This window comes from Balaenoptera ricei, chromosome 5, assembly GCF_028023285.1.
Source record: "Balaenoptera ricei isolate mBalRic1 chromosome 5, mBalRic1.hap2, whole genome shotgun sequence".
NCBI classification, from domain to species: Eukaryota; Metazoa; Chordata; class Mammalia; order Artiodactyla; family Balaenopteridae; genus Balaenoptera; species Balaenoptera ricei.
In genome coordinates, this window is record NC_082643.1 from 25,686,511 (window position 1) to 25,701,174 (window position 14,664).

The following is a 14,664-nucleotide window of genomic DNA, read 5'->3' on the forward strand; positions in this document are numbered from 1 at the left end:
TTTTTAACTTTTTTCTTTTTTTAACTTTCGGCTACTCACCTGGTTCCTGTCCCTGGCATTTGCATATCGAAACCTCTGGATATAATAGAAGACCAGCCAGGCGAGGGAAATGATCATCAGCACGATGAAGGAGATGGAGACAAACACAACCGAGGTGCGGCTCACGTATTTCTGCAAGTTCCGGGTTCCGATGGTGATGTACATCGTCACGGTGATGTTTCTCTCCAGCAGGCTTACTATCTCCTTCCCTTTGGGCTCAGGAATCATAATTGCCACGATGTCTTCTACACCTGTTGTGAGAGGGACAACAGGGTAAGGGGATGAGAGAAAGAGAAAATCACAGTGAAATGTCTGGACAAAGGAACAGGCACCAAATAATGACACTTCTTTCAATGATTCTATGCCAGATCAAATAGCCAGGTCTAATTCTCAGATCTAATAGCCAGAAATGGAGTTGAATTTTCTCTTTCTTCAGCTACCTTGGGATGCTGCTATCTTGTATATGAGAAAATAACCTAAAACAAACTCGTGATTTTGGTACCAGCGAGGTCATGATGGTGCTACTTTCTAGCTCCTTAAGGTGGGGCTGACCCTGGTCTAGTAAAGGGTAGACCCTTCCCAATCAGCCTAGGTTACAGTTCTATGTCGCGTTTCACAGATCCCCCCGAGGAGGGGAAAGGGCACTTTGTACCCCATGGCAAAGGATAAAATGCCCAGTTTTATGTCATCTGTCTGTGAGTTCTCTCTTTCCCATGGACACTAGGGGTACTCAATTACAGATTTCTACTAATCATTCCCAAGGCAGTTTTCTCCTACAATGAGTACCCGAAGCAACTCCAAAGTGTATTAAAATATAGTTGATTTACAACATTATATTACTTTCAGGCGTACAGCATAGTGATTCAGTATTTTTATAGATTATTCTCTATTATGAGTTATTACAAGATAATGACTAAAATTCCCTGTGCTATACTATACGTCCTTGTTGCTTATCTATTGTATACATAGTAAGTAGTTTGTATCTGTTAATCCCATACCCCTAATTTGTCCCCGCCGCCTTCCGTCTCCCCTTTGGTAACCACAAGTTTGTTTTCTATATCTGTGAGTCTGTTTCTGCCAAAGGAGTCTTCTTAACAAGCTCTAATATGACCCGCCAACATAAAATAATGGTCTCAGAATTATCTTCTGCTTATTTTACCTAATTCAATATAAACAGTTTGTGTATTCTCACGCCAAGCAAAGGGAAGATAGAGGCTGTATGGATCGTTCCAGGATGGTTTTGCCTCCGCTCTCAAATACTCTCACCGCCAAGTGTCTTACTGGACACTTTGAAGCAGAAGTCGTACCTTTCTTCAGTCTGAGTTACCTGGTTCATTGTCCCTGTTCTTCATGACACTCTGAGGCACAGCCTCTTGGTGAGGAGTTCAGGGGCCTCCGTAAGGGGTCTTTAGTAAGGATTTGATATCAGCTCCAAATGAGCCGAGTCGACATGCCCCTGTGGCTGATGCACAGATTAGAACATCAGTTTCGCTAGGATAGTTCTCAGGGATCACCCCCGTCCAAACCCACGCCCGCAACGTTCTTTACGGGCCCCACTTCGACATGGAAATATCCTATTACTTGGGGTTACTACAAATTAAAGTGCAAATTTACAATTAGGGTATGGATTCTGGATAAAATTAAACACCACTTCAGCTGCTTAAAGCTGGCCTTATTCACGTGCTGAGGTCAGTCAGCGAGACGGAACGACCAGATTATATTTGTTCAGGGTGTTGCAAGTCTCTTAGAAGTTATTTAGGTCTTTCACTTGACCTTGATTTCTATGCAGTTTTTCCATCCTAAATTCTTTGATGGTATTTCACTTAGGCTGACATGAATACTTTTAAAAGCTAACTAGATACAATGGTGTCTGTGTATGAGACATCAATTATATGATTTTTTAAATTCCTAAAACCTTTGCACTGGCTCAACTGTAAAAATCACAAAACTACACAGTGTTTAGATTTGGCTGTTATTTCTGGGAATTACTGAAACTGATGGCTTAGATTTCAACTTTGCAGAATTTACTGACAATTCTGATGCTTGTTCTCTCATCATGTTTACTTCAGCTAATGGTTGCATGTGGTCTGAGGTTTCGTGAGGAATTAAAGCTGCTGGAAGGTTTTGTCTCTACAGAAATATGATCCTCTTTGCATACTGGACTAATCCGGCCTGTTGAAGCTCATCCCAGTGCTGTAGGCACTTTGTAGATATTTAATCAGTGACAGATTCCTAAGTTTTCATTTTATTTTTTTATTTATATTTTTTAAGCGTGTCTATTCAAGGCTCCAGAATGAGAATTTTTTTTTTTTTTTGAGGATAAGATCTTGGGGTTATTTATATAAGACTCTGTATGCTCAGACTTGGACAAGTTTTATACTTTTTAGCAGTCAACTTATCAGTATATTCCTTTATGGCATCTAGTTTTGATACTCTGCTTAGGAAGCTCTTCTCCACCAAAGATGATAGAAATACTCATCTAAAATTGCTTTTTGAAACCTTAAATGTATTTTTATTTTTCCATTTAAATCTTGAACAATCTGAATGTGATTCAATAACAACACATTTATTGAGCTCCTATAATGTGCTGGGCAGAAAGGAGACAGATAGGATGCAATTTATTTTTCCCCTAAATTCTCAGACATATATTGTTGTCTACTTTTGGATTTTTTTTTTTTTTTTTTTTTTGTAAGATGAGTCTATCTTTCGCTGACCCAATACCAGGCTCTTTTGGTTGTGGAGCTGTTAACATATTTACTATTTGGTAGCCTAACCCTTTCTTCACTAGTTTCCGCCCCTCCCTGCACAACAATGTTCCTATTATCTCCTTAATTATATTAAGAGACCATAGAGAGTAACAGTGAAGAATTGGGCTCTGGAACTGGACAGCTTTTTCAAACTTCAGCTCAGCATGTTTAAAATAGGCAACCAGAAATGCAAATCAAAACTACAATGAGGTATCGCCTCACACCAGTTAGAATGGGCATCATCAGAAAATCTACAAACAACAAATGCTGGAGAGGATGTGGAGAAAAGGGAACCCTCTTGCCCTGTTGGTGGGAATGTAAATTGATACAGCCACTATGGAGAACAGTATGGAGGTTCCTTAAAAAACTAAAAATAGGATTACCATATGACCCAGCAATCCCACTGCTGGGCATATACCCAGAGAAAACCATAATTCAAAAAGACACATGCACCCCAATGTTCACAGCAGCACTATTTACAATAGCCAGGTTATGGAAGCCACCTAAATGTCCATCGACAGACGAATGGATAAAGAAGATGTGGTACCTATAGACAATGGAATATTACTCAGCCATAAAAAGGAACGAAATTGGGTCATTTGTAGAGATGTGGATGGATCTAGAGACTGTCATACAGAATGAAGTAAGTCAGAAAGAGAAAAACAAATATCATATATTAACGCATGTATGTGGAACCTAGAAAAATGGTACAGATGAACTGCTCTGCAGGGCAGAAATAGAGACACAGATGTAGAGAACAAACGTATGGACACCAAGGGGGGAAAGTGGCAGGGGGTGGTGGTGGTGGGATGAACTGGGAGATTGGGATTGACATGTATACACTAATATGTATAAAATAGATAACTAATAAGAACCTGCTATATAAAAAAATAAATAAAATTCTAAAATTCAAAAAAAAAATAGGCAACCAAATTTTGGATATCCACGAAGTTTTAAATTACCCATCACCTATTTTTCAGGACAAGAGAAAACATTTTCTCTTCCTATAAAGTATAATTAGCTACTTTAACACATTTATTTTAAACTTAAGTGCTTAGTTACACTACCTGTGTTGTTCATCCCACTGTTGTGCTTTCATGATATACGACATCCGCTTGAAAAGACAGTGAAAATGGAAATGGGGCAGTTCTTTTCATCTGCACCTCAACCTTATTCATCTTCATTATTCATAATGAATTTCTAGGGTTGATGATGGTAAAAAATAGATGGGATTCTGGGATATTTCTCCATGCACTTTAGGCTATTACTGTGCGCGATAAAAAGAGATACTGAGGGTATCCATTTATCCCAATAGAAATAGTCATTAATAATTTAGGAGGCTTCCCTGGTGGCGCAGTGGTTGAGAGTCTGCCTGCCAATGCAGGGGACATGGGTTCGAGCCCTGGTCTGGGGGGATCCCACATGCCGCGGAGCAACTGGGCCCGTGAGCCACAATTACTGAGCCTGCGCGTCTGGAGCCTGTGCTCCGCAACAGGAGAGGCCACGATAGTGAGAGGCCCGCGCACCGCGATGAAGAGTGGCCCCCACTTGCCACAACTAGAGAAAGCCCTCGCACAGAAACGAAGACCCAACACAGCCATAAATAAATAAATAAATAAATAAGTAAATAAACTGAAAGTTAAAAAAAAAAAAATTACTTAAAAAAAGAATTTAGGTATTTAGGGTGTCCAAAAATGGTACAAAGTGGACTTGATGAATTATCTGAGCAGTCTGATCAATGCACAAAATCTAGGACCAAAAGCTGCTATAGGATCTAATCTGTTCAAATAAGACATGTGCACCAATGTGAGTTTTCAGACAATTCCCAGATCTTTGCTTCATTTTGAAGATGCAGCTAGCGTCCCAGAGAAGCCAGCAGATTCTCCCCAGGTAGTTTGTAGTGTAATTGCTTCTGAGGGTGTGCGTGAGGAGGGAGCGAGGGGAGAAGTGGGGGTGATGGGGGAGACAGTGCTGAAAGCCCAGCTGAAAGATCTCCTCAGAGTTAAGTGCTGCCTTAAGCATCTAATCTATGGCACACAGGAGGCTCTGAGGCTCGGGGAAGAGAAGTTAACAAAAAGCATATTTTGGTAGTGTATATCAAAATATGCTTTTTGTTAACTTCTCTTCCCCGAGCCTCAGAGCCTCCTGTGTGTCATAGATTATATACACTACCAAATGTAAAATAGATAGCTAGTGGGAAGCAGCCGCATAGCACAGGGAGATCAGCTCGGTGCTTTGTGACCACCTAGAGGGGTGGGATAGGGAGGGTGGGAGGGAGATGCAAGAGGAAGGAGATATGGGGATATATGTATATGTATAACTGATTCACTTTGTTATAAAGCAGAAACTAACACACCATTGTAAAGCAATTATACTCTAATAAAGATGTTAAAAAAAAACCCCAAACAACAAAAAAAACTCATGCTATCCAAACATACTTGGAAAAATGTCCACTTCATATGTTAAATGAAAAGATTAAACATATAACAGCCATTCATTAAAAAAAAAAGCATATTTTGTACGGGTAAAATCTACAAAGAGGTCCTGCCATTTGGGCCATTCTGTGTATACTCTGACTCCTAGTCACTGTAATATAGAGTGTCTCTTTTTGCAAAATGATGTCAGCCTACCATCTATTTTCCTCCCAAAGGCACTTTCTACTTCTGTGTGATCGCTGCTGTGTAATTATCGTGTATCCTGGAAAAACTCTTCAGCCCTGCGACAGAACGTGTGGCCAGGACACACAGGACCCTGTTGCCAGTTAAACAGCAGGAGCAGCTTGTAGTTTTAGTGCTTCCTTTTCCCGGGAGAGGGCTCAATTGCCATCATCTAATTTGGTACATGCAGATAAGTAAGGAATCAAAACAAAAGTTCAAAAAGCCAAAGAATGTTGAATAACCAGGAAATCCTTTACTTATGAATTCAAAACCAGGTTGTTTAAACACTGTGTTAATAGAATGTTTAGAAAACCAGCAAAAGGCTAGATATTTTACAGAGCTGGCAGCCCCTTTCCTTCCTGTGCATCTTGGAGGGTGATAAAATCCCTCCTAAGTTCATGTGAGCAAAAATCCTTTTTCAATTCTCTGCATCCTCTCTCCCCTAATCCTTACTTTAGTTCCATGGATGGCCCTTTAGAATTTAGTCAATACTAAGAGAAACCTGCAGTTTCCATTTGTAGATATTTTTTATTTATACACTTAATATCTATTTTTTTTTAAAAAGAGTCAGCTCCTGATTATTATCTATTCTCAAGTGAGATAATGTATGTGAAACGATTTACAAAACCTGCAAAGTACCATAGAAATGTAAAGTACTATCACTTTTTGCATTAATTTAAAAATTATTTTTAACAAACACAGATGCAAAAATAAAGCACTCACAAATAGATTCCAATCATATAGTAAAAACTCTTCATGACCCAGGGGATTTATCCTAGGAAGGTGAGGGTGATTTAACATTAGAAAATGTGTTAATAATTAGGGGAAGCTCAGTAAAGGATGTACAAGAAGGTTTTGTTTTACAACTTTTCTGTAAGTCTAAAAATATTTCCAAAAAAGTTTAAAACTTATTTATAGGTTTTTTATACTTATTGTTTGGTAATGGATAAGAGTCTAATTAGAGGTTATTTGGTCTACCTCTCTGGATGCTTCTTAACTGAGACAACCAAGTGAGGAGGTGTATTTAGGAGGAGAGTGCCTTGTGTTTGGGTTATCTTGACTCTGGAGAGCCACATGGCAAATCAACCACAGAGGAAGAGAGGCGGGCAGAGAAAGCTTCCCCAAAGAGGAGATGAGTTGTGTGTTAAATGGGATAGGAAGGGTGGGAGGGAGGGAGATGCAAGAGGGAAGAGATATGGGGACATATGTATATGTCTAACTGATTCACTTTGTTATAAAGCAGAAACTAACACACCATTGTAAAGCAATTATACTCCAATAAAGATGTTAAAAAAAAAAAAAAGAGTCCAGGGCTTAGAATGCAGAGAGATGGCTGTCTTGGGCTTTTCCTGGCGGAGAATCATAAATTCAAATCCTACAGGTGCCAGGCCAGGAATCTAAATATAAGCCCGGTGAAAAGACAACAGGAAATGAGATGATTTGAGAAGAAAATAACACACATCCATCTAAAGGTTGGTTTGTTTGTTTTTTTTAACTGGAAAGCACCTGGAGTTAGTCTTCGGACCACTAGTTTTCAATCCATGATAGGTTCAAGAGTTTAAGAGGGAAGAGTAAAAGGATTTTGAGGTGTCTGTCTAGTCCAGCATCAGATGGAAAAGTAGACCAGACTTTATGACAGAAGCCCTATGGAGTAAAGAGCTAATGTTCAATGAACTTTGGAAATAAGACCATAGGCCTAGAATATTTTCAAATACAGTTTTTCTGTGTAAATGAAAGTTTGCACGCAGGGAGAAACAAGGGTAGCAACTCTCAGACTGCCGATGAATGTCTCACCCCAAACCTTAACACATCACTGTGTGTGCTATATTTTATGCATAAGCACATCCCACAATTCTCTCCATTCCACAGCTTTCCAGGAATTATTCCTGGACCAACAGGGGAGGGAGCCTCAAAAGTAAATAAATTTCAAAATGGTAAAATATTCAATTGAGAAGTGGTTTGAGTACCTAGTGTGAAAACAGGAAGAGTAACAGTAAAGAGGTCAAATACATTTTTGACAAGAGAATCAGGTATGTACATTGAAAATAAGGGCATTACTGTAAACAAGGTACATTATACATCTGAAAAAAGATTTAGATAAACATTTAGAACACTGTGCCTTTCCTTCATTACATCAGTAAAACAAATAAAATTTGATATTGAGTATCTACTAAAGATTCCAGGTTTGTTCCAGACAATAAAACATTAAAATTCCTTTTTGGGGGGAATTAAAAAAAATGTGTTAATGCGTTTCAGTACATTAACAAAGGAATACAACATATGATTATCTGGTGTAGCTAGCTGTCCTCCAACATCTGCTCTTTTGCACTTCTATGGTATTAGTGTCTCAGATGGGCACGGGCTGTTGAGTGAAAAGCATTAATCATCAATAGCCTCCCTTGCAGCTAGATATGGCTATGTGATGAATATTTGGCCATTGAGATGTTGAGTGGAGATGACGTTTGCTACTCCAAGGTCTTATCCATAAAAGGGCTGTGCACCCCAGATCCTCTCTCCTTTTCTCTGACTTAATATGGAGAGATGTACAGCAGCCAGCTTCCTAGAGACCTAAGCCGTATGTTGGGAATGGTACCCATTCTGATTCTTATTAAGAGAAATATATGGAAACTTACTTAATATGATATAAAGTATCTTATAGAAATAGTACACTAAATGGAAGAAACATTAGAAGTTTTCAATTCAAATCATGAATGAGACAAGGATGAGCCAATATTTAAAGCAGAAGTAATATTTGGTGCAAAGAAACATAGGAATTAAAGTGGTAAATCTTGGAAAGGAAGAGTACAAACTGTCATTATTTGACGGATCCCATGACCATCTAAAAAAGCCAAGATAACTCAGCTATTAAAATTAGGAGAATGCTCAGTAAAATATAAGATTCAAGATCAACATACAAAAATTAGGAGGTTCCTATACACCAGTAATACCTAACCAGAATATGTAATGGAAAAAGTGATCTATACATATAGAAGCAGAAGTCATAAAATATCTAAGGATAAACCTAATAAATACTAGCCTTATATGAAGAAAACTATACAATAAAGTTTCTTTGTAAGACATCAAAAATTTCTGAAGAAGCAGATTTTATTTCAGCCAAAGGGTTTTTCAGTATTATGTATTTAGTTTCCAAACATATGTGATTTTTAAAGTTATCCATTTGCAATCATTATTATTTTGCTATTGTTGCATTATGGTCAAAGGAACACAGTCTCTTGATATTGATCGTTAATCATCTAATATATTTTGGGGGGGGTAAATGTTCCATTTGTATTCAGAAACAGTGTATTCGAAAACATTATTTGCTGTGTATACATATCTCATGATTAAGCTTATTAATTATATTTAGATCTTCCATATCTGTTTATTTTCGCCTGCTTGATTGTCTCAAAGGGGAGTGTCAAAATGTCTCATACAACTGTTGCTCTATATGTTTTCTCTCTGAAATTCTGTCAGTTGCTGCTGTACTTTGAGTTTGTGTAGTTAACTGCATGTGGGTTCATGATGGTTATATCCACTTACACTACTGTTGCTGTAGAGAGGTCTGATGCCATCATGATTCTTGTTGTTTGGAAGTGATCTGCTCTTTCTCTTTGTAACCTTTTGGAGTTACATTTGAGAATAGTCTTTGATATTCTTAAATGTCACTAGGTCTACTTATGAGTATTCATCCATTAGTTTGGTAGTACATGAACACTTTCAATTCAAGCTATTTCATTCTTTCTTTAATTCTAAAACATTTATCTTCATACTTTATTGAAATATTTCCTCCTGTATTTTTTCTCTCCTGTGATTCCTATTATCCTGTTTGTGGCACTTATTTTTCTGGTCACCATATTTTTTTAATACTTTCCCCCTCTCATTTAAAAAAAATTTATTTTGAAATAATTATAAACTAGTAAGTGGCAAAAATAATACACAGAGGTCCCATGCACCCATCTCCCAGCCCCCTCCAATGGTGGCATCTTACATATTATAGTGCATTATCAAAACAAGAAATTGATTGGCACAATACAATCAACTAGATTATAGGACTTAGACGTCATTAGTTTTGGCAAAACTACACCCAAAATGTCTTTGTATAAAACTCTGTGACACGTGGCTGCCCGTAGGTGGTTGTGGCCACCGTGCCCAGAGGGAGGTGGCGGCAGCGGTGGCGAATGATGCCTGGGAAACTCCTCTGGGGGGACATTATGGAGCTGGAGGCACCTTTGGAGGAGACCGAGAGCCAGAGGAAGGAGAGGCAAAAGAGCTCTACGGATGTCGGAATTCGGATAAGGGATTATGGACCTGTACTTCCCTTATAGGGCTGTTATGAAGATGTAAACAAGATAAGCCGAAAACATATTACACAATGCTGGAGTGATAGAAGGAAGTCAAGGCACCATTATGACTCAGATGAGAAATCAGAAACAAGAGGAAATGGTGTTGCAGATGACCGGGATGTTGCCAAACCCAAAAGAGCTAAAATGAAAGAGAAGCTAAATGGTGACACCGAGGAAGGATGTAACAGACTTTCAGATGAATTTTCTAAATCTCATAAGTCGAGAAGAAAAGATCTGTCAAATGGAGATATTGATGAATATGAAAAAAAATCAGGGGCTTTCCTGGTGGCGCAGTGGTTAAGAATCCACCTGCCAATGCAGGGGACACGGGTTCGAGCCCTGGTCCGGGAAGATCCCACATGCCATGGAGCAACTAAGCCCGTGCACCACAACTACTGAGCCTGTGTGCCACAACTTCTGAAGCCCGTGTGCCTAGAGCCCGTCCTCCACAACAAGAGAAGCCACCGCAATGAGAAGCCCACGCACAGCAACAAAGACCTAACACAGCCAAAAATAAATAAAAATAAAATAAATTAAAAGAGCCTGTACCTATAGCTTAATCCTTAAAAAATAAAAAATCAAAAAAAATCAAAAAAAAAATCAAAGCGAGTGTCATCCTTAGATAGCTCTACTCATAAATCAAGTGATAATAAACTAGAAGAGACCCTAACACGTGAACAGAAAGAAGGAGCCTTCTCCAATTTCCCTATTTCTGAAGAGACTATAAAGCTTCTGAAAGGTCGAGGGGTAACATATCTCTCTCCTATTCAAGTTCAGACTTTTGCTTCTGTATATGAAGGAAAAGATTTAATTGCTCAAGTGCAGATAGGAACAGGAAAGACATTCTCTTTTGCCATCCCCTTGACTGAAAGACTCCAAAGAAATCAAGAGACAATTAAAAAAAGCTGCTCACCAAAGGTACTTGTTTTGGCTCCTACAAGGGAACTGGCAAACCAAGTAGCCAAAGACTTCAAATATATAAGTAGGAAACTCAGTGTGGCGTGTTTTTATGGTGGAACATCATATCAAAGCCAAATTAATCATATTCAAAATGGTATTGACATCTTGGTTGGGACCCTGGTCGTATCAAAGATCATCTGCAGAGCGGCCGATTAGATCTTTCTAAACTGTGCCACGCTGTGCTGGATGAAGTGGATCAAACGTTAGATTTAGGTTTTGCTGAACAAGTTGAAGATATTATCCACGGATCCTACAAAACTGATTCTGAAGACAATCCTCAGACTTTACTTTTTTCTGCAACTTGCCCACAGTGGGTATACAAAGTTGCAAAAAAATACATGAAATCCAGATATGAACAGGTTGACCTTGTTGGGAAAATGACTCAAAAGGCTGCAACTACTGTGGAACATCTGGCCATCCAGTGCCATTGGTCTCAGAGGCCAGCAGTTATTGGAGACGCCCTTCAAGTCTACAGCGGGTCTGAAGGGAGAGGGCTATTATCTTCTGTGAGACCAAAAAGAATGTAACGGAAATGGCCATGAATCCACACATCAAAGAGAATGCCCAGTGTTTACATGGCAACATCACACAGTCACAAAGAGAAATTACACTGAAAGGCTTCAGAGAGGGTAGTTTTAAACTTTCGGTGGCAACCAATGTGGCTGCCCGTGGTTTGGACATTCCTGAGGTTGACCTGGTGATTCAGAGTTCACCCTCACAGGATGTTGAGTCCTATATTCATCGCTCTGGATGCAAAGATAGAGCTGGCCGGACAGGGATTTGCATATGTTTTTATCAACCAAGAGAAAGAGGTCAATTCAGATATGTGGAACAAAAAGCAGGAATTACTTTGAAACATGTAGGTGTTCCTTCTACAATGGAGTTAGTTAAATCTAAAAGCATCGATGGCATCAGGTCTCTGGCTTCCGTTTCTTACGCTGCTGTTGATTTTTTCCGACCATCAGCTCAGAGACTGATAGAAGAGAAAGGGGCAGTGGATGTCCTGGCTGCAGCATTAGCCCACATCTCTGGCGCATCAAGTTTTGAACCACGTTCTTTAATCACCTCTGATAAGGGGTTTGTGACCGTGACTCTGGAAAGCCCAGAAGAAATACAGGATGTTAGCTGTGCTTGGAAAGAACTTAACAGAAAGCTGAGTAGTAGTGCTGTGTCCCAAACTACCAGAATGTGCCTCCTAAAAGGAAATATGGGCATTTCCTTTGATGTTCCCACAACTGAGTCAGAAAGGTTACAGGCAGAGTGGCATGATTCAGACTGGATACTCTCAGTGCCAGCCAAGTTGCCTGAAATTGAAGAATATTATGATGGAAACACATCTTCTAATTCCAGACAGAGAAGTGGCTGGTCAAGTGGCCGGTCGGGCCGGTCGGGCCGGTCAGGTGGTTGATCTGGTGGCCGGTCAGGTAGACAGAGTCCACAGGGGAGTCGGTCAGGAAGTCGACAAGATAGTAGAAGACGAAGTGGGAACAGAAATCAATCAAGAAGCGGGGGCCACAAACGGAGTTTTGACTGAGATAGTTGATCTACCAGTGTGAGCTTGCCTATTTCTGGCTAATCATGTACATTATCCACCAAAAATTAGGTCATCATAGTTGAGGTCTGTTTCTGCTATTTGCAAAGAAGTTGGTTGTATTTTTTTAAAAAGTATTTCACAAGAATGGTTGTAAACAAATCTACTTATCCAGTTATACCTTTGAATAAAAAAACCTCCTTTTATTGTCCCCTTAAAAAAAACAACTCTATTTTATCACGCATATAGAGTCATATAACTACTACCCACAATTAAAATATTGAAATATTCCATCACCATAAAGGAATTCCCTCTCCTTCTCTTTCCCCTTCTCTAACCCCTGATGTCCACCTATGTATCTCCATCTCTTTAATTTTGTGTTTTCTAGAATGTTATATAAATGGCATCATACCTTTTGAGATTGGCTTTTTTTCACTCAGGATAATGTCCTTAACATCCATCTAGGTTGTAAGATTGAATGTATCAGTAATTCATTCCCTCTCATTGTTGAGTAGTATTCTATGGTATGGAATACAGTACATCAGAGTTTAACTGTTCACCCATTGGTGGACATAAGGGTTATTTCCAGTTTTTGGCTATTAAAAAGCTTCTATGAACATTAGTGTACAAGTTTTTGTATGAATACAAGTTTTCCTTGTTCTGGGATGAATGCCAAGAAGTAATACAATTGTTAGGTTGTATGATAACTGCATATTTGGTTTTAAAAAGAAATTGCCAAACTGTTTTCCAGAGTGGCTGTATTATTTTACATTCCCATCAGCAATATATGAGTGATCCAGTTTCTCAGCATACTTGTCAGCATTTGGAATGCTCACTATTTTTAATTTTAGCCATCATAATAGATATATAGTGATATTTCATTGTGTCTTTTGTCCATTCTGGCGGACATATGGAAGTTTCTCAAGCTGATCTTCCAGCTCATGAATTTGTCTTTAGCTGTATCCATTCTGTATTTTATCTCATTTATTGTGTTCTTTAATATTTAAACTATTGTATTTTTCATACTAAATGTTTCCCATTGGTTCTTCTTATTTTTTTTAACAACATTTAGCTCCTGCTGCATAGACTCTTCCCTTACTATTTGTGGTCCATCTTTTCAATCACTCTTTCTCAGCTGGTATCTACTCATTTTGTACCTTCTTTAATAATGGTGATACTCCTCAGTTGTCTCGTGAGCTCATGTGTCCCTCGTGGAATCAGCTACTCTGCCTGGTCATGTTTTCTGGGGAATAACCAAGGCAGGGGCCCTAGTTTTGTTCTTCCAGAAGATTAAGGAGACATATGAATAAGCTCAGATGGCCCCAAGCACCACAGAAGAGCCAGCGACTCCTCCCATTCAGGCAGGCCCTTCAATATCACGGATTGCTTAACCTACTGTCACCTGGCCCCATCCCCAACCTGAGGCGCTGCTGAAGTTTAGGCCTCCTAAGTCATGAGTTATCTCCCAGATCCTTATAGCTACACTGCTCTGTCCATCATCTAGCCCAACCCAACTTCCTACCCATGTCCTGCTCCTCAAACCCTTCCTCTATGACTCTCAGAAATTTAAGTCTTGGAAGTTTAAATCAAATTCTCTAGTAGCTTCCATCTCTTCTGGGAATGATGCTTTCACTCTCTTGATCCTCCACCTTTTTGCTTTGATTGAGCTGGCTGCCCTATGAGGACACTACTTTCTCTGAACTGTGATCAAGGGGCAAGTCTTTTTTTTACATTTTTATTAAACCCACATACCTCAGGGCCAGAAGATGGTTGGGTGTCCATACTCCACATTGCTACTTCCCAACCTTTACTCCTAGCCTCATCCTATTTGCTTTCAAAAACCACTTATCTTTTGAGATTCTCTCCACCTGGATGGATAACTCTCTCTCCCCTCTCCTGACCTCATCTGCCAACCTCCTGTTCATCTCTTTTATCACCCTCTTCAGCTCCCCTAGCTTCTAACAGTCATCCTACTTGGACTGGAATTTTATTTTATTTTTTTCATGTACAGGGTTTTTAAAATTGTGGTAAAATACACATAACATAAAATTCACCATCTTAACCATTGTAAGTATACAGTTCAGTGGCATTAAGTACATTCACATTGTCGTGCAACCATCATCCCCATCCATCTCCAGGATTCTTTTCATCTTGCTGCTATGAACATGAGTGTACAAATATCTGTTCATGGACTGGAATTTTAGTATTCACAAGGATAATCCACCCAAAACTCCGGCCTGTTGGCTGTTTTTTCCCCTCTTCTCCATTGACCCTCCTTTGCCTCCTGTCCTTCTTAGACACACATTCCCACTGTCTTACTCTGGCCCTTGTCACTCCTAGAAATTGCACCACCTCTGATCTCAAAGATGTCACTTTCTTACCACCCA

The 14,664-nt window shown here is 39.3% G+C and overlaps 2 protein-coding genes across 2 annotated transcripts in view; one reads left to right on the plus strand and one right to left on the minus strand.

Moving 5' to 3' along the window:
* Positions 1 to 14,664, minus strand: part of RNF150 (ring finger protein 150) — a 251,064-nt gene that overhangs the window by 93,042 nt on the left and 143,358 nt on the right. The window contains exon 2 of the mRNA XM_059922523.1: positions 40 to 290. Within this exon, the coding sequence (XP_059778506.1) occupies positions 40 to 290 (251 nt within the window). The remainder of the gene's footprint in view (positions 1 to 39; positions 291 to 14,664) is intronic.
* Positions 9,625 to 12,305, plus strand: LOC132366359 (ATP-dependent RNA helicase DDX50-like). The gene is given in 5 exon segments (XM_059923929.1): positions 9,625 to 9,710; positions 9,822 to 10,062; positions 10,393 to 10,858; positions 10,861 to 11,234; positions 11,237 to 12,305. Coding segments are annotated over 5 exon segments (2,211 nt in total). The 3' UTR covers positions 12,281 to 12,305.